This window comes from Notamacropus eugenii, chromosome 4 (assembly GCF_028372415.1).
Source record: "Notamacropus eugenii isolate mMacEug1 chromosome 4, mMacEug1.pri_v2, whole genome shotgun sequence".
NCBI classification, from domain to species: domain Eukaryota; kingdom Metazoa; phylum Chordata; class Mammalia; order Diprotodontia; family Macropodidae; genus Notamacropus; species Notamacropus eugenii.
Window position 1 is genome coordinate 89,159,167 of NC_092875.1, and position 20,797 is coordinate 89,179,963.

Consider the following 20,797-nt stretch of genomic DNA (forward strand, 5'->3'; position numbering starts at 1 on the left):
TGGTTCTGCTCATTTCATTCTTCATCAATTTATCTAATTTCAATTGGACCCTTACAGCAGCTAAGCAAACATTCTATTCCTCCCTAATTGATTCACTATTCTGCTTTCTGCAATGGCTATTTCAAACCTCAAGCCTCTCATAGTACCCAGTCTGCCCTCGTCTCAGTCTAGGAGGTCATCTCATGGTTCACCAAAACAATTGAAGCCACTCAGGAACAGTTTCCCTCTTCTCCCCACCCCATTTCACATCAGACATCTTACTATACCATTTCCTCCTTCATTTTAGTCTTAGATGTAGAAGCAATCCCTTCTCCTTGCCAAGGCAAACCCCTCTACAAGTTATACTTGATCCGGTCCCTTCCTAACTTATCCAACAAGCTGCCTGGGGCAGCTAGGTGGTGTAGTGGATAGAGCACCAGTGCAGGAGTCAGGAGGACCTGAGTTCAAATCTTACCTCAGACACTTGACACTCACTAGCTGTGTGACCTTGGGCAAGTCACTTAACCCCACCTGCCTCATCCTGGGTCATATCCAGTCATGCTGATGTCACTGGATTCAGATGGCTGGAGGAGAAGTGAGGCTGGTGACCTACACAGCCCTCCCTCACTCAAAACAAAGTCAAGTGCAAGTCTTGTCATTATTTCTCTGATGGCATGGTCTTCTTTGGCAACAAAGGATGAACACACACACACGCAACAAGTTGCCTACATTTCCACTCTTATCTTCAGTCTCTCCCTATCTTTTGACTCCTCTTTGGCCCATGTCCCCTCCATACTTTCAACACAAACAACATCCCACCAAAAAACCTCACGTAGTCCTACCACCCCTGATAGGTAGAGTTATTCTATAACTTTCCTACACTTTCTGGATAAACTCCTTGAAAAGCCATCTACATTTGGTAATTCTGCTTCATCTCCTCACACTTGCTTTTTACTCTGTACTCCCAACCTCATCATTCAATTGACACTGCCTTCTCCAAATTTGCCAGTGATCTATTAATTGCCAAATCTAATGGTGTTTTCTCAGTGCTGGTCCTTCTCAACCTCTCTATAGCATTTGACAACATCTGTCATTTATACCTGGATTTTCTATCTTCTCTTAAATTTTTTTCAATATTGCTCTTTCTTGTTCTCCAGCCTCCTCATCTCTCTGCTAAGTTGCTGTCACATATCTCTAATTTACCTCTTAGACCTTTCAAATTGGGTGGCATCCCAAACCAGAACTCATAAACCCTTCCCTCTTCCAGACTTCCCTTTTACTGTCAAGGGCACCAGCATCCTGTCAAAGTCATCCTGACCTGAAACCTTGGTGTTACCCTTGATTCTTTACTAGATTTATTCAGTCAGGAAATCTCATTTTTTCCAACTTGACAACATCTTTCACATGTGTTCTTCTCTCCATTCATACATCCACAACCCTAGTTTAGGCCTTTGTCATTTATGCCTAGATTGCTACAATGACCTTCTACCGGTCTCTCACCTTCAAGTTGCTTCTCACTTCAGTCCCATCTTCTACTCAGCTTCCAAGGCAGTTTTCCTAAAACTTAAGACTGACCATGACAGTTCCCTTTATAGTGAGTTCTACTGGTGCCCTGTCATCTCCACAATCAGATTTTTAAACTTCTCTGTTTAGTATTTAAAGCTTTTCAAAACCTGGCTCTTTCTTTCCTTTCCAGTCTTCTTATACTTTACTCCCCTCCATGCATTTTATGATCCAGTTACACTGGTCATCTTGAAATTCCTTGAATACAACTCTCTACCTCCTGTCTGCATGCCTTTGTATGCACTGTCCTCCATGTCTGGAATGCTGTGCCTCATCACTTCTGCCTCTTGGTTTCTTTGGCCACATTCAGCATTCAGCTCAAATCCTGCCTTCTGTAGGTAGCCTTTTCTGGTCCCTCTCATACTTCTTTGCCTTTCAAATTTCAAATTTTCAGATTGCAAATTAAAGTATATTTTTCTTTCTACCTGATTATTTACATGTTGTCTCCCTCATTAGAATATAAGCTTCTTGAAGGCAGGCACCGGTGAGGTGTTTTGAACTTTTTATTTTTACATTTCTTTGTATTTCCAACTTTAGCACAGTGCCTGGCATATAGTAAGAGCTTAATAAATACTTGTTAGCTAACAGACTGACTACAGATTCTGTGGTCCAGCTAAACTAGCCTATTTGCTGTTCTTCACTCACAATGTTCCCATCTTGTCTCTGAGCCTTTATACCAACTATCTTTCATGCCCCGTATTTTTTGCCTTCTAACCCTCTGTCTCTTAAAATGCTTTGTTTCCTTCTAGACTCAACTAAAGTGGCTCTTACTGAAGGAGCCCTTTCTTGGTCCCCTAGCTGTGTTAGTTCCTTTCCTTTCAAGGTCACCTTGTATGGACTTTATATGTGTTTTGTGTAAACCTAAAAGTTGACCAGAGTGCATCTATAATGCACTGGGAAGGGAGTGTTAGTATGTAGAGCCTACTATGTGTCGGACACGTGCTAAGCACTGTTTACAAATATTATCTCATGTGATCCACACAACAGCCCTGCTAGGTAGGTGCTATTATTATGCCTATTTTCCATTTGAAAGAAACAGTTTAAGTGACTCGCTCTGTGTCAGAAGTACTTTAAGGTCATATTTGAACTCAGGTCTCCGAGTCTCCAGGCCCACCATTGTGTGCCCCTCAGCCCCCAGCTGTCTCTGCTACAGTGTTTCAGGCACTGTGCCAAGTACCGTGAATACAAAGGAAAAAAAGAATGCACCTCAAAGACCTTAAATTCTCTCTCTTAATGAATTCTGTCTTGTTCCTTGAGGACAAGGGCTCTTTTCTCCCTGTATCCCTTGCACAGTGTTTGGCATGTAATAGACACTTAATAAATGCTTATTGATTGATTGACGGGGCACTACTTCCATTAGCTTAACCAAAGTTGACGTTAGATTTTTTGACTGTCATATCACACTGCTCACTGAACTTTTAGTTCAAGAAAACTCCCAGATCTTTTTCATGTGAACTGTTTTATCTGTTCAGATCTATCACTATCTATAAACCTTTTCCTTTTCTCCAGGATACCTCTACTGATTAACTATTGCTCACTCTGATCATACTTTTGCTCTAGGTTCCCTCAATATTCCGGAACACAAGTTGTTCTAGATTCAGTGTTCTGTACTATTGTACTGTTCCTTTAACTTTTGGTTCTCTGTATCTCCAGCTTCCCAGTATACTTATACTGGGCCGCTAGAGAGAGAGCCAATACCTTCAGTACTGGTCAAGTTTAGTTTGGCCAGGCTTAGTGGGCAATTGCCTGGTGGCTGGTATTTCCTTCTTCTGAGAAAGAGCTCCACTCTAATCTAGAATCCAACAAATGGTAGATCTGTAAAGAAATGATTATGAGCAGCAAAGGTTATTAAATATTTCAAAGTTGTTTTACTTTGTAATACTATTGTTATATTGTTTTCCTAGTTCTGTTTATTTTATTCTGCATCAGTTCATATAAATCTTACCAGGTTTCTCTGAAAGTGTGTCCCTTTTGCCATTTCTTATGGCACAGTAGTTTTTTTCCCCCAATATATTTTTATTTCATTAAATATTTTCCAGTTACATGTATTTTTTTTAAATACTCAGTTTTTAAAATTTTGAGTTTGAAATTCTCTCTTTTCTTCTTGCCTCTCCCCCCTTTTTGAGAAGGCACATAATTTGACATCAGTTAGATTTGTGAAGTCACGCAAAATATATTTCCATATTAGCCATGTTGCAAAAGAAAACACCTAAACCAACCCCCACAGCCCCCAGAGGGGAAAAAAACATGCTTGGTTTTGCACTCAGAGTTCATCAGTTCTCTCTCTGAAGGTGGGTAACATTTTTCATTATGGGTCCTTCAGTTCAGAGTAGCTGAGTTTTCAGTTGATCATTCTGACAGTATTGCTTTTACTATGCAGAATATTCTTTCGGTTCTGCTCCCTTCGTTTTGCATCAGTTCATTTAAGACTTCCCAGGTTTTTCTGAAACCATCTAGCTTGTCATGTCTTACAGCACAGTAGATTCCATCACAGTCCTATACCACAGCATGTACAGCCATTCCCCAGTTGATGGGCATTCCCTCATTTCCAATTCCTTGAAACCACAAAAAGAGCTTTTATAAATATTTTTGTACAAACAGGTCCTCTCCCTCACCCTCCTTTTTAAAAATCTCTTTGGGATACAGATACAGTGGTATTGTTGGGTCAAAGTATATGCAAAGTTTCATAGCCCTTACTGCATATTTCCAAGTTGTTCTTCAGAATCTTGGGACTGGTTCACAGTGCCACCAACCCCTCAGGCATTTGTCACATTCCTTTTCTTTCATGTTAGTCAATCTTGATAGGTGTGAGTTTTTATCTTAAGAATTGTTTTAATTTGTATTTCTCTAATCAGTACTGATTTAGAACATTTTTTCTTGTATCTCTTGATATAAGCTGAAAAATTGCCTATTCATATCCTTTGAGCATTTATCAACTGGGGAATCACTTTTTTTATAAATTCAGTTCAGTTCCCTCTATATTTGAGAAAGGAGGGTTTTATCAGAGAAACTTGCTGTAAAAAATTTTCTTCCCATTTCTTATTTTCCTTCTGATTTTTGTTGCATTAGTTTTATTTGTACAAAAGCTTTCTAATTTCATGTAGTCAAAGTTACCCATTTTACATCCTGTGATCCTCTCTGTCTCTTGTTTAGTCATACTCTTTACTTATCCATAGATCTGACAGGTACATTTTCCCATGCTCCCCTAATTTATTTACGACAACCTTTTCTGTCTAAATCATTTATCTATTTTGACCTCATCTTGGTGCATGGTGGCACATACGCTATCATTTGTTTAGCATTCCCCAGTAGGTGGGCAACTCCCACATTTTTCAGTTCTTTGCCAAAACAGAACAAGCTGTTATACTTTTGTCCATGTGTGTTCTTTGGCTCATTGTTTGATCTCTGAATATATGCTTCGTAATAGTATATCGTTGAGTCAGAAAGGATGCGCAGTTTTCCAGACTGGCCAAACAAGGAATGGGGAACTTATGGCCTCGAGGCCACATGTGGCCTTCTAAGTCCTTGGGTGCCACCTTTTGACTGAGTCCAAGTTTTACAGAACAAATCCTTTTATTAAGGGGATTTGTTCTATGAAGTTTGGATTCTGTCAAAGGGTTGCACTTGAGGGCCTAGAGAGCCACATGTGGCCTCCAGGCTGCAGATTCCCCACCCCTGGGCTAGGCAATTAACAGCTTCACTAGCAGTCCCTATTTGTTTACTGTGCCTACTTTCCTGAAGCTTTTCCAACAATTACCATTTCACTTTTTTGGCCATTTTTGACTGTATGTTAAGGTAGAACCTCTGCGGTTCTTTAATTTGCATTTCTCTGATTATTGGCAATGTAGAGCATTTTAAAAATATAGTTGTTGATAGCTTAAGATTTCTTGTTTTGAAAATTGCCCATTCATTTGCCCAGTTTCATTGACCATTTGTAAATCTACTAAGGAATAGCTACTTTTTTTACCAGTTGAATCAATTCCTTGTTAGAATGTGTTCTCCACAGTAAGCTTGCTTCCTACTCTTGCAGTACCACACCCAACCCCTTGAGCTCTTCTCTCATCTGATACCTTGACCTTGGTCTAAACTCAGCATCAGTTGAAGGAGAAGAGCTAGCCTGGCCCAGGCTATGCAGGACATCCTGTCCTGAAGTTACCTCTCATATTGCAGAATTTCAGCATAATCAGCAGCTTCTGGGGAGTTGGGCAGCTGAGTTGATAGCCAGGGACAACAGCAAGTTAAGTGAGTCTGCCTGTCTTGCTACCAATAAATATAACTATTACACGTTCTTATTCTCTCTTTCAAACACATCTTAATTTAAAGGTAATTTGTACAGGGATTGCATTTTGCTGATAGACTGACTACCAGGCTTTAATTTACACAGATTTTTCAGCACTGTCCTATTGATATTCTTTGCAGTAATAGCATTATAAGCATAGTCTGAACTAATATCGAATTAGAGCTTTAATTTGCATAAGTACATTCCCATTGAAATTAGTACTAAATGTGGAAGATAACGGTTCCTGAGTGGGTCTGATATAGTGAGGATGCCCCTATACAATGTCTTCCCTCTCCCACCTAAAATAAGAGGTGTTCATTTTTGGCCCAGTGGCACAGAGACACACACACACACAGAGACACACACACACACACACACACACACACACACAGAGACAGACAGACAGACACACACACACACACACACACACACACACACACACACACACACACACACACACACACACACCCCTTTAATAGGGCCAAACAGAAGAGGAGAATCCTTCATGAGGCAAGTTGGCCTATGATACAGATGGATTGGGAGATGTTCCTACATGGAGATGGCAGAGGGGAACAGGAAAGCAAGTAGTTACTTTCTCACCATAAGCATACTCAAATGCTTTTCCTTTGTCAAATAAGAAGATTGAATTAGATAATCTCTATGGGCCTTTCCAATTTCAAAATTCTGTGATCCATTAGAAAGAGCTACATCTAGTATTGTGTCTGCATCCCTTTGCCCTCTTCTTTCCCTTCCCTTCCCTCCCAGCAATGAAATACAGGGTGGATAACTAGGTAGCACAGTGGTTAGAGTGCTAGAACTGGAGTCAGGAAGACCTAAGTTCAAATTCTGCCTGACACACTTAACAGCTATGTGACTCCAGGCAAGTGACTCGATTTCTCAGCACCTAGCCCAGAGGTTTGTGAGATGATCAAATGAGGTAATATTTGTAAATCACTTTGCCCACCTTTAAGGCACTACATAAATGCAGGATATTATTCATTAGCACAGTGACACAGAAGTCCAGAGACCTGGGCTTCGGTTCTAGGTCCTTTCTTTGCTAACCGTGTGACCTTGAGAAAGTCACTTCCCCTACTTGAGCCTTCATTTCTTCATCTATAAAATGTCAGCAGTAATCCTCTCCTTCCTAATTCACTGGGCTAGCAAGAGAACTGAAAAATATGAAAGTATTACCTAAACCATAAAATGCTGTTCACATGTTATTCTGTTAGTCACAGACCTAGAAGTTTTAGCCCACACTGTTATCTAAAGCCTCCTGGATTAAATAAATAATCCTTAGCATTCAAGTCCCTCTGGTCCCCTCCTACCTTTCCAGCCTTATTTCCTTCCACTTCTCTTCATTTACTCTAAATTTCCTTCAGACTGCACCGTTAATTGTTCCCTGATCTGGTCCTACCTCCCCTGAATTCGTTTATGCGTTCCATTCCTACCCTTGTGCCTAGAATGTGCTCCTCCCATATCTCTGCCTATTGAGATTTTTCTGTACTTTTGAAAATCAGCTTCCATCATTTCCTCCATGAAACCTTTCCTCAGCCCTCTACATGAAAGCCTTCTCTCTCAGATTTACCAGAGTATTTTGTCTGAACCTTTCCTTTGTCCTTATGATACTTTACTTTGTATAATTCTTATATGTTTCAACTCTCTTTGTTGTAGTATATATGCAGGAGTTGTAAGAACTAAGATTCCTATGGCTTAAGATGACCAGGGAAGCCCCATCCCCATACTGTCTGCTTACCTGAATCCTACCTGTCTGTCTAGGCTTAGCTCAGTTCCTGCCTCCTTCAGGTAAGGCCTTTCCCATCCACCTGAAGCCTTGGCAATCTCTCTTTTCTCTGAACACTGCACCTACTCTGTGTCAGGCAGCGTGTGAAATGCTGGGAATACAGATACAAAATAGGAAGACATTCCTTCTCCTCAAGGAGCTTACAATCTAATAGGAGAAGGCAACACATAAAAGGAAGCTACAAAGTGAATGGGGAGGGAAGGTACCAGGTGCTGGGGCATGATGGAGGAGGTTCGAGAAATGCAGCCTGGTGAGAAGTGCCATAGTGGCTGGCCTGGGCTGGAGCTCCCCAGATCAGAGGCAGGGGCCCCAGCAGAGTAGACTGAAGGAGGTGTGAGCCCCTAGGGCTGAAGTGATCTGGCCAGGATGAAAAGGTTCCTGGAGCATGGTAGAGAAGTCCAAAGGAGTGAAGCTGGATGGGAAATGAATGGAGAAAGAATACTAGTCTTGGAATGAAGACACCAGAGTTCAAATCCTATTTCTGACACTTAACTAGCTATGTGACCCTGGGTAATTCACTTCAGCTCTGTAAGCTTGTATTTTCTTCTCTGTAGGATATTTTTATTACCTACCTCACAGGGTAGGGAAAAGAGTTATTATGCACATCTAAAAGCATTATGTTGTGTCTGACCCCTTGTGACTCCATTTGGGGTTTTCTTAGCAAAGATACTGGAGTGGTTTAGCATTCCGTTCTCCAGCTCATTTTACAGATGAGGAAACTGAGGCAAACAGGGTTAAGTGGCTTGCCCAGGGTCTACAGTTAATAAGTGTCTGAGACTGGATTTGAACTCAGGTCTTCCTGACTCCAGGCCCAGACTTTATCCACTGTGCCATCTTGCTGCCCTTTGAAAGAGGTAGTTTACTGGTAAATGTTGCTACCATACTATCAAAATTAAAGAATAAGCTCTACCTTTCTGTTAGTTGATAAACTAGGCATTGAAGAGGTCAAGAAAGAGGTAGAACAAAAGCAGAAACCATTTTGATTTACATAGTGGGGAATGCACAACAGGAGCTGATCCCTCAGGGAGGCTAGGGATCCAAGTCTGCAGTAGAGGAATGCAGGCCTGAAATAGTGACAGCCTCCGAAAGGGCTTGAAAAATTCAAGTGTCACAAGCTGCTCACTGAGGTTCTGAATGCGTGGAGTCATCCTTCACCTTTTGAAGTTGCAGACAGATGCTGTGTTCTTCAGACTGTCCCTTGCCATGACTAGTAAGTTATCAGACTGTGGGATCCAAGACCAACCCTGTAGAATGTTTCATCCTGAGCTTTTTTGATGACTTTCTCCAGCCCATATTTCTCTTCTCTCCCCAGCACCACTTTTTGCTCTTGTTCTTTCACTCCCTGCTGTTGTGTTGTCCATCTGAAGAGCTTTGCTGATGATATGAGTATCCTGTACCCTCTGGGCCAGTGAATACGTCCTGGCCTAGCTCCAAATATGCCACCCTTGGCCTAACCTAACACCTTGCTTCTAGCAAGCAGAAGCTCACCAATCTAACTTCAGCTTGGAAAGGTATTTTAGACAACTGACCTAGTGTGGTGTAGTGTATACGTGAATGAATGAAACAGACAGATAGAATCATGTAAAGAGTGATAAGCCCTGCTGGGGACTGGTAGTTAGAGATGAGTATTTTGGTTTGGGATCACAAGGATGGTGAGTTGAGCCAAAGGGGAATTAATTAACATGAGCTTTCTAATAGAGATGGCAATATTGATTTGATCAGGTCTCCCAGAAAACCAGATAGAAAGCCTGAGGGACAGGGTTAGGGAAGTTGGGAAAGAGGGAAAGAGGAGACAGTGACAGGGTAGGTGGCAAGAAAATGAATAGGATGGAATGTGAAACAGAACAAGTGCCTCTAGATAGAGGGACCATCAAGATGTGTGAGCTTCCAGGTTGAGACTTCCAAAGCTGAATGGATTAAATTCCCAAGAAAAAGAAAGACCCTATGGCCTTAACAGAGAATGGGCAGAATGAAAATCACTAAGCTAAATAAGGGAGGTCGGGGAGAGGAACCAATGGAGGGAAAGAGATAATGGAAGAAAGTAGGGTAAGACAGAAGCAGGACACAGACGGAGAGACACAGTAGAAGAAAAAAAAGTTGCTGGAGGGAAGAGAATGAACAGCACAAAAGGAGAGGTCAAAACGTAAAGGGAGAAGAAAGAGTGGAGAGAAGAGAAATGAAAGATGACAGAAAAAGAGTAGATAAATTCAGAAAAGAGAAAGAGGAAAAGAAATGAGAGAAGCAAGAACAAGTAGATTCACTATATAATACTCCGTGTCCATAGCTTCCTCTTGAAATCCAAAGGAAAATGAGATGATAATGATATGGCAACAAATAGAATAATGATATAAAAGAGTAATAATAGTGGAGCTGTTCCCAAGAGGGGAAGGTTAATGTTGCTGTTAATTTAGTTCACGGAGGGCTTGAGAAGCCAGCAGAGCATTTCAAAAAGGGAGAGTGCGATGGTAGAAGGAAGCAGCCACAGGCACACCTCAGGAAAGTCCCGTTTTTGTAGGGCAGACACATGGATCATGTAGGAGCTAATGTGAAGTTCCCCCTCAAAGAGCATAAATAGTCCAACTCTTTAGCTGGGGACTGTAAGGCCTTTTCCCAGCTGACAGAGCTGCTTCTGGAAAAACACTTAGGATGGAACATGTTCTTGCCCACACAGGATCTTTCTATATGGAGGTACTATGGGCCTGTAGGCAAAAATATTTGTCAACAACCAGGTACCATTAGGCCCTGGGGAAGCAAGCAGGAAGGCACTAAGCTAGTCTCAAGACCCACCCTCATTAGCTATAAACATCGTGGTCTAGTTTAGAGCATAGACATGAGCTAGATCTGAAAAACCTTTTGGCCACAGTATTCTCTTTCTGGAGCCCGTACCATTTCCCCAGTCACATGACCTTTCTCTACTCAAGAATGGTCTGTATGATCCTTCTTTTCTTCAGGGCAGCTTCCCAGGACCCAATGTTGGCCTTAGCAGGTAAACATAAATTTAACAGGCAGAAGTAAGGTCTTTACTTCCAAATATGTGGTTCTTGCCATTTCATTGATGTCTGAAATTCTGCCATTGGAATATTATTCCTTCATCCTTATTAAAATAAGTACCTCTTTGGCCTTATCAGTAAATTTTTTACTCTTCTCTTTAGAAGTCTGGACTGTTCATTTTTTCCCTACCTAGACTTCAGAGGCGAGAAAATGTCAAATAGTAGTTAAGCAGAGAGGCAGGAAGGAAAAGGTAGACATGGCCTCCTTTACAAATATCACACCACCAGTCTCTGCTTCTAAAAGGATACTGTGAGTTGCATTTGCACTATTATAAATAAATATTACTCTCTAATATTTCTCTCTTTCTGTTTTTTTGGACCTCTAACTACTGTACCACCTAGATACCTAGGCATTGGGATGGAAATGGATAGTGCTAGGTCTGGTGTCAGTAAGACCGGAGTTAAAATTCGACCTCAGATACTTACTAGCCAAGTGACCCTGGGCAAGTCACATAACTTCTCTATGCCTTTCCTCAGCTATAAAATGGGGATAGTAATAATATCTCTCTCTCAAGGTTGTTGAGAAGATTAGATGAGAGAATATTTGTGAAGCACTTAGCACAGTGCCTGACACGTAGTAGGCACTTAATTAACACTTGTTTCCTCCCCCTTCCCAACCACTATGGAGTTGTAATATCCAATCATTTCTTGGTTTTCTGACATTACCATCTTTTTTCAGGGTAATTTGACAAATTAATTTTCTTAATTAGAGAGAGAAGGAGAAAAGGAGATTCTTTGGCCTGGGGCTTGTCTAGCTTGATACCATTAGCCTGGTTATTTTGTGATACTAACCCAGATACCACTAGTCTATCACCTTGACTAATTCTCTGAGGCAGGAGACACTGGTGTGCTATTCATTCCCATGACCATATACAAGTCACTTCCCTTCTCTGAACCTCATTTTTCTAAATCTGCAAAATGGGGATAATAAAGACACATTCTGCTTTACAGGGTGGTTATGAAGCAAATCTTGTAGACACTTGAGTTGCTGTTGTTATTCTCAATTGATGCCATAAAAGCCATGGCATAGAGCTCTCCAGAGGTCACCATCAGAAATTCTCTTTCTTATCCCACATGTCAGTGGACATGGTCACTTACTAAATTTTCTTCTGCTTGGCCCTGTTATCTCTCCATGATGGTTTGCAGTCAATCCAACTCCCCTTATATTTATCAGAGAAGCTTTTGACATGACATGGTATCTCCTTGCTTTTGCAGACTGAATCGAATGCGACACTCAGCCCTGAGTGGGAAATCACAGACAAGTCCACCCACGTGGAAGAGCAAGGGTTACCGGTGTATCGGAGGCGTCATGTACAGGGTGTCTGCTAACAAGCTTTCTAAGACTTCGGGCAAGCCTAATGATGGGAACAACAAGCATCCTCTAAGAGCAGGTGACCTGGGCCTTTATTGAAGACTTGATCATGTTGGCAAAAAGATAGGGAGGCATTGGGGCATAGTAGAAAGAATCATCAAAGCCGGGTTCAGAACCTCAGCATCCTTAAGGAGGTCAGTTTTCCTCTCTGGACTTCTGCTTCCTTGTCTGTAAAGTGAAGGAATTAGACTAGATGATCTCTAAGGTTCCTTTTGTCTCAAATTCAGTGATCCTGTGATTATTCTAAGTACTAGAAGACAAACGTAGTTGAAGAAGCAACTAAACTTTGCCAATTCCTGGCTCCCTGAGGCCTTGCCTATTGTCGTCACTGTCCTTTTGAGACTTGGGCACGTAATTCAGTATAGAGAACATTTAACAAGCATTCACAGCACCAGGCAGCCTACCCACTCCTTCCAGGTATTTTTCTTTTTGTAATTTCCTCTCATCCAACCAAAGGGCAGAATCCTCAGGCCTAAGATAATCAGGCTCCAACGAGCCCTAGCCACACTACAGCTCTGAGCAAAGGGGTAAAGTGCCAAGGGAGACGCTCCAAATGAATGCTTTCCAAATGGTCTAGCACAGGGAATTAATTTTCTTATTAAATACATATAAAGGAATATCTCAAGAGCCGTCAAAAACAAGACAGATTGAGGATCTTAGAGCAGAGAAGGAAGACTTGCTTCAAAACAGAGGGCCCCAGTGGGTGAGGAAATTTCAATTATCTTGACATCCCAAGGGAAAAGCCTGAATGGAGACAGGAAGGAAGAGGACAGCCCCAAGGGAGCCATATGCCTGCCTTTATCACTTGGCTGAGCTTCCCTTCATTTTCTAAGGGAATGTGCACACGTGTGTCTGTGTGCATATGCGTGTGTGCGTGTGTTTTCCTTTTGGACAAAAGAAATGAGGCAGGTATGATAAACAAGATAGGGGTTAGTGAACACCTGGGGCCTGCTGCTCCTGCCATAATCATGTTGGCAATGCCTTGCTAACTGTGTCTAAAATCGGCATCTCAGCCGTACCTCTAGCTCCAGCTGCACAGGGAAGCAGGATGAGGAGAAGGAAATTCTTTGGACTCGGTTATTGTACAAATTAACTAGAAAAATATTTCAGTCTCAGTCCAATTTCCCCTCTTTCTTGTCCATCAAGAAGAGTGAGATTCTAAGCTGTGTGCCAGATTGCAAAGGCCCCAGCTGCCAGCATACTTCCCTAGCACCACAGGGAACCATAGCAAGAGACAGAGACCTGAAGAGAATATGTATGCACCTCAAAAAAGTACATGGCCTGTTCAGCCCTGGTCATAAACTCCTCTGAGGCAAACAATAGTTTCTGGACTGAAAATGTGGTGAGAAATGATGCAATTGAAAGAACACTGGTTTGGAAGTAAGAAGACTGGGGTTTTTCTGTAAGAGGACTCAGAGAAATCCTCTGGCTCAGGAATTCTTAACTTCTTTGGTGTCACAGACCCCTTCCCAGTCTGGTAAAACCTGTGGATTCCTTCTCAGACTAATACTTTTAAATGCATAAAACACATAGGATTGGAAAGGAAACCAATTATGTTGAAATATAGTGATCAACGTATTTTTAAACCAGTTTGTATACTCCAGATTATGATCCCCTGATGTAGCTGGTGCCTGGTCAGAAATCCCTTGTACATCATACTTGGTAGCTGATCATCTCTTCTCTACTTGGAGACCTCCAGTGATGGGGAACTGATCATCTCCTAGGGTAGTCCACTCCACTGGTGGAGAGCTCAAATCATTAGGAAGTTTTTCTTTATATGAAGTTAATACCTGCCTCTGTGCAATTTGCATCTGTTGTTTGTAGTTCTTCCCTCTGAGGTCAAGCAAAACAAATCTAATTTCTCTGACTCATGACAGTCCACCTGACAATATTAGCCTTTCAACTCATCTGCCTCTTTAACTCAAGTAACCTCTTTGTTCTCTCTACCTCAGCCTCCTGTCGGGAAGGTCATGCACCTTAGACTTCACCTTTATCATACTACTTTATCTCCCCTATTCTGAAATTCCCCTCTGTAATGCAATTTTCTTCCCTTTCTCCCTCTCTGAATGCCTCTTTTTTCCTTAATCTGTTCTTTGGCCCTCATCCTGATCTCTAGTGCCTTCATTCCTCCCTTATTCTCCCAATCTTTCACTTAAGTTCTGGCATCACTTACGCCCTTGAACAGTCCTCACCATGTTAATAGGGCACTATTCTCTACCTTTGAATTCCTGTTCGCATTCTGCTAATTCCTAACTCTGAATCATCTCCACCATTTAATTTTTCTTGATCTGACACCTGAGCCATTTTTCTGAAATGTTTTATGAATGGGTGCTTAGGAGTTTCTTTTTCTGCTTTTTTTTTCATTACTGCTACTTCTCCATTACGCCCTTATCTACAAAAAAAAAAATGTTCCCTTAAGTCTTCGTGCTTTAAGTGCTGTCACTTGTTAGTCTTGGCCACCCATATTCCCCTTTCAGATATCATCTTCTTGCAGGTGACTTCTAACCTCTATATTTCAAACACCGAGCTCTGGATTCAAATCCCTAACTCACTGATAAGATGTCTCACCAATAAGATGTCCTGCCTGCCCCAAAAGTGAACTCATAATCTGTTGCCAAAACCTACCCTTCTTTCCAAGTTATCTAATTTTGTTTGATGATACCACCATCCTCCTAAACTCAAAAGTAGCAAAAGCATCTTTTGTTCCTCTCTCTCCTAATACTTTTCTTACTGTCAAAAATCATCAATTCTCCCTTCAATAACAATATCTCTCAGATCTGTTCTTTCTTTTTAGAGTGCCATCATCCTAGTCTAAGTCCTTATCACCTCTCTTTTGTTCTGTTGGTACAGTCTCCTAATTGGTCTCCCTGCTTCCAGCTTCTCCCAAAACTGCTGAAATAATTGTCTTAAGTGCAGAAATCTAGCCCTGTCACTCTCCTGTACAAAAACCTTCATTGGCTCTCTCTTCCATCCAAGATAAAGAACAGATTCCCTCACCTGCAGGGCATTTATGGGCCATCACAGTCTAGCTTCAGCCTGCTTTTCAGCTTTATTTCACATTATTCCTCTTCACACATTCTACATTCCAGCCAATTTATAGATGTTTTACTACTTGCTGTTTTCTGACCTCATCTTGCTATCTTCTTTAAGACATCCCCATACTTGGAATACACTTCCAATAACATGTTTTCCCTTCACCACCTCCAAGAAGATTCAATTCCTAATCCAGAATTGTATTTAAAGATACTTAGTTCTGTTTATTGAAGTGTTTCTCTTCCTTCAAGAAGTCTTCCATGAAAGTTTTTTTTTCCCCATGTAAAAATATTTTCTTTCATCTTTCTTAAGTTTTCCCAAAGTGCTTTAACTAGCTCACTTCTTTGCCCTTATCACATTCTTTATTATACTGCCTGATGTGTGATATAAGTCAGGAAACTTCACTTTAATACATGAAACAGTGGAAATTTTGAACAGTAGACTTGAAGGCAAAATGACCTGGTTTTGAGCCCCACCTTTCTCACTAACTAGCTTGTGGTTTTAGACAAGTACCATCTTCTCTCTGTGCTTTAATTTACTCATCTGTAATATGGGAAATACTGCTTCTCTCATAGTGTAACAACACTTAAAACCTTAAAGTTCCATGGAAAAGGGAAGAGTAGTTGTTAGGCAAGTCCTTTGGTCTCCTCACTTTCCTTATCTATGCAGTATGGGAGTGTCTCTGCTGACTTCACCAGGTTTTGTAAAGATCCATTAACATAAGGATTATATCTTAAAAGTATATTGCAATGGCAGTGCTATATAACATGGAACCAGTTACTGTTGGTTTTTTCCCCCCTTCCACAAGATTCTTTTGACCACAGTGATTGATTAGAAGTATTCCTCAAGATGTAGGGGTAGAGAGATTGTTGCTGTTGAGTTGTTTCAGTCATGTCTGACTCTGACCCCATTTGGGGTTTTCTTGACAAAGGTGCTAGAGTGATTTGCCATTTCTATCTTCGGCTCATTTTACAGATGAGGAAGCTGAGGTAAACAGGGTTAAGTGATAAGTATGTATGTAAGGCCAGATTTGAACTCAGGTCTTCCTGACTCCAGGCCAGCACTCTATATACTGCACCACCTTGCTGCATTTAGAGAAAAAGAAATTCAAGGTTTAGGATTGACTCTCCTTCCTCAGTACCCTCCAAAGGTAAGTATTTGTGTCTGTGTGTCTGTGTATGTACATGTACTTTTTTCCCCCTAAACCTTGGTATAGAAATATTTACATGAATCTATAGACTTGTCTCATGCCAAACCTATTCCCATAAAGCATTCTTGCCCTTCACCTCTCTTGATTCCTTCTTCTACCTGTTCCCTGACTCTCCCTGCTTCCAGTTGATTTACTCCTAATAATTTTTCATTGAAGTAATAGTTTTCGGCCAACCCAAGCCCTTTCAGTCAAAAGCCAGCCTGATTCTTTAGAAAACAAATAATCTCTCTCACATCCCACCCCACATATGTTTTATGACTTATCCTGACAGTTAGCCATTTGCTATCAGATGGGGATGGAAAAGGCAATACATTGTCAGTCTAAGAAGGGTTACTTGGTCCTGCTATCTTGGCTTCCCTTTGCCCTTGTAGGACAAAGGGATTTTACACTGGTTAAAAGAATCATTTTAGTTGTAACTGCAGAAGGAAGAATAAGACAGGAGAAAAGAGTTCCTCTTCTCCCTATATGACACACTTGGGAAAGCAATCACAGGATTTTTATTACTTGCTCAAAACTCCTTTTCTCTAGTTGTCATGTCCTCGCTTTAGTCCTATTGATTTCATTGTGTTCTTATGTCTTTCATGTAGGGTTTGCCCCAGCCCTTACCTCAGAACAGGGAGTTCTCTGTAGTCATGGACTATGTGTCTGTGCTTGGATCTGGGATTCCTAAGGGCAAAACCTGTAACTCACCTGTCAGACAAGTTAGGTTTCTTTATTTTTCTTTTTGAGTTCTTGGAGGTCATGCTAAGAACAGGAAAGTAGAATATCCCTTTTGTCCTAACCTATGACCCCAGAGTTTCTGCCTGCCTTCAAGCTCAAGGTCATAATGCTCCATAGGGTCTTAATAGAGACAAAGGCTGTCAGATAATCTAGAATGAAGTCTTTCCTCTGGCGTTCACTGGAACACGTCACCTGTCTTCTTTCAGGTTCAATATACTTATTTGTAATGGGGATAATAATGCCTGATCTACTAACCTCATGGGGCTCTTGTCTGGTATGTTACAGTGAGGATTTCTCTTGTGTATAGTTCATACTAGGTCTCTAGAATTTGAGGTCTCTCAAATTCTGTTCTCCTGTCTTCAGTACAGGGAAGCCTAGGAGAAATGGAGTCCAAAACAGAAGTGATTAGAAAGAGAGGGAAGGCATGGAAAAAGGAAGAACTCTTTTTGAGGAGGAAAGATAGGGAGAAAAAGGGAAATGGAGAAGAAAGAAAGGGGTTCAAAGACAGGGAGGAAAAAAGGAGGCCTAAGACAGAGAAAAACAGAGTAGGGTATGGAAGAAGTCTTGGGCAGAGATAACAGGATTGCCTTTGCCTTGAATTTCTTCATCAGCAAACAATCAACACATTTTTTAAGGGCCTGCTCTGTGCTAACACTTTGCAAAGTGAAAACAAAATGCCAAGACAAAAACAAAACCATCTCTGTCTTCATGTGGCTTACATTCTATCAGATATGACAACATGGACACATATAGGTATATGTGAAATAAATACAAGGCACTAGAAACCATGGGGAAATCAGGCTTCATGGAGGATACAGAATTGTAGATGTGCTTTGAAGGAAACTCTTCTGAGAACAGGTAAGGAGGGAATACATGCCGGGCATAGGGGACAGTCTGTGCAAAAGCACATAGATTGTCCTGTGTGTGAGAAAGAAGAAGAATGTCAGTTTGGCTGGATTAGAGTATGTGTCGAGGAGAAATAAGCATTGAAATATCATTTGGAGCCAGATCATGAAGGGCTTTAAATGCCAAATGGATGTTTGTACTTGATCCTAGAGATAATAGGTAGCCACTGAAGTTTCTTGAGCAAGAAAATGACGTAGTCATATCTGTGTTTTAGGAAAATCACTGTGACAGATAAGTAGAGGATAAACGAGACAAGAAGATGAATTAGAAGGCCATTGCAATAGTCTTAAGTGAGAGCTGATGAGAGATTGAACTGAGGTGATAGTGTAGATAGAGAAAAAGGAATATGTGCCAAGATGTTGCAGAGGAGAACTCAACAAGATTTGGCAGCTGATTGGATATATGTGGTAAAGGGGTAGAGATGAATTGAGGTTGACTCAAAGTTCACAAAGCTGATTGGCCGGAAGTGTGTGTTGCCCTTTACAGAAATAAGGAAGTTATGGGAATAGGAATCAGTTTGAGGGGGAAAGATATTTCTGTTTTGGACGTGTTGAATTTGAGATTCCAATCCAGGTGGAGATGTCTAATAATAGCTATCATTTATTTAGCACTTTCAGGTCTGCAGAGTACTTTATATATGTTATTCCATTTGTTTCTCACAACAACCCTATGAAGTAGAAGCTATTATCATCCCCCTTTTACAAATCAGAAAACTGAGACTGAGAGAGGTCGAGTGATTTGTCCAGGGTTACATAGCTAAGTATCTGGGGCAGGATTTGAATTCATATCCTCCTGACTCTAAATACTGAATTCTTTCCACTGTGCCAGTACCTATCTAAGCATTTGATCGTGTGGAATCCAGAGGAGTAACTAGGTCTAGGTAATTAAATCTGATATCATTCACATAGAAATAATTATTGAATCCATGGGAACTGATGAAGTCAGAAAAATAGTGTAGAGAGAAAAAGGAAGAGGTCCCAAGATGGCTCCTTAAAGTGCTCCCCAAGTTAGGGGACATAGGATATGAATAATCACTGAGGAAAAGGACTTAGAAGAATCAATCTAATAGGAGAACCAAGAGATATTAAGATACCAAGAGGATAGCAAAAACAGAAAGAGGAAAGAATAGTTAGAAGAAGTTAGTCAGCTATCTGAAAAGCCACAGTCATATCAAGAAGGATGAGGATTGAGCAAAGGCCTTTGATTAAAAGGTCATTGGTGTCTTTATTAACAGCAATTTTAGTTGCATCATAAAGTCAGACATGCAAGAGGTTGTAAAGTAGGTGAGAATAAAAGAAAATCGGACTACTAGGGTCATAAAAGGGTTATTTTTTTTTTCTTGAAATCAGGGATTTCAGGAGATAGAGGTAGGGAAGTACATTCTTAGGATAGAGGAGAGCCGGTTAGTCAGCTTTTGTCAGTCATTTATTAGATGCCAGCTACTGTGCTAAGCAGTGAGGAGAAAAGGCAAGAAATAGTCTGTGCTCTCAAGGAGCTCACACTTTAATGGGACAGACATGCAGCCAACTAACTATGTGCACAAGCTATATATGTGATAAACGGAAAAAATAAATCTCAGAAGGAAGGCACTGAGAGTTAAGGGGACCAGGAAAGGCTCCATGCAGAAGGTGGCACTTTAGCTACAACTTTAAGGAATCCAAGGAAATGAGGAGGAGGGGGGCTCGGAGTTTGAGATGGGTGGAACAGCCTTTGAAAATGCCCAGTCAGGAGATAGAGTGTCATCATATAGTATATAGTATGTGGAATGCAGTAAGGTGTAAGAAAACTGGGCTTCCCTCAAAGCCAAGCAAAGGATTTTATATTTGATCTTGGAGGTAATAGGAAACTGAGGCTTATTGAGTTGATGTTGGGAGAGTGGGAATGGGAAAGAGTGACATGGACAGACCTAAGCTATTTAGTAAGATCACTTTTGCAACTAAGTGAAGAATGGACTGGAATGGGGAGAGACGTGAGGTAAGGGGACCCATCAGAAGACTATTGCAGTGGTCAAGGTACTAGGGTGACAGCAGCATCAGAGAAGAGTAGAAGGCAAATACAAGAGATATTATAAATGTAGAACTAAATGCCAGGCTGGCCATAGTGGGCTTGGGAGCCTGAAGACAGCATTTGAGAACACTGGTAACCATCAGAGACCATAAATTTGTTCATTCATAGACAGGTGACTGCCTAAGGTGGTTGGAAAAACCTTGATGAGCCTGGGATTCGTTAAAACCATGTTCTTGGAACCTAAGTAATTTAATATGTCTGGTTTCCTCATCTATAAAATGAGAGGGCCAAAAAGCTGATTTTTAAGGGCTCTCCTAACTAAGAATGGGATTTGTGAATCTCTGCTTTTTCTGAAGCAAAGATACAGGTCACTATCCCCACTGGATCAGTCTATCCCTTGACTTATTAAAGGGATGTTATTAATTGGCCTTAGGCTCCAATTGAACCTACCTTCAGGGTATTCTATGAGGACATAGCCCTTGGATCCAGAGCCTTTGGCTGCCCTCTGAACCTAACATGCCAAAACGAGATTGCTGCCAGGTCTGTCTTTTCCCCTGCCACTGCTGAGATGGCCTGGAAATTAAAAACAATGAAATGAAAATTAAAAACAAGTGCTTGAAGGTGTCCCTTTAATTATTCCCCTCATTATAATGACATGTCTTTATAAGGCTCCCCAAGGGCAGGCTCACAGAGGAAGCTGGGACAGAATTACAATAAGCAGTGATGAGTACTGTAGTTTAGCATCTTGGAGCCATATTCCCTTGGAATGGGTTTCTTTTGAGCCAAGGCAAGTTCCTCAGGCCCCAGTTAGAGCAGTGCCTTAACCTGCAAAGGGAGTCAGTGAGATTCTTAGAGACACAGGCTATCTGCCTGTCAA

At 41.2% G+C, this 20,797-nt stretch overlaps 1 protein-coding gene across 4 annotated transcripts in view; it reads left to right on the plus strand.

Moving 5' to 3' along the window:
* The window catches only part of ZC3H3 (zinc finger CCCH-type containing 3), a 519,902-nt gene that overhangs the window by 352,442 nt on the left and 146,663 nt on the right, over positions 1-20,797 (plus strand). For all 4 annotated transcript variants that reach the window (XM_072602834.1, XM_072602837.1, XM_072602835.1 and 1 more), the window contains exon 5: positions 11,888-12,063. In XM_072602834.1, coding sequence (XP_072458935.1) covers positions 11,888-12,063 — 176 coding nt within the window. The remainder of the gene's footprint in view (positions 1-11,887; positions 12,064-20,797) is intronic.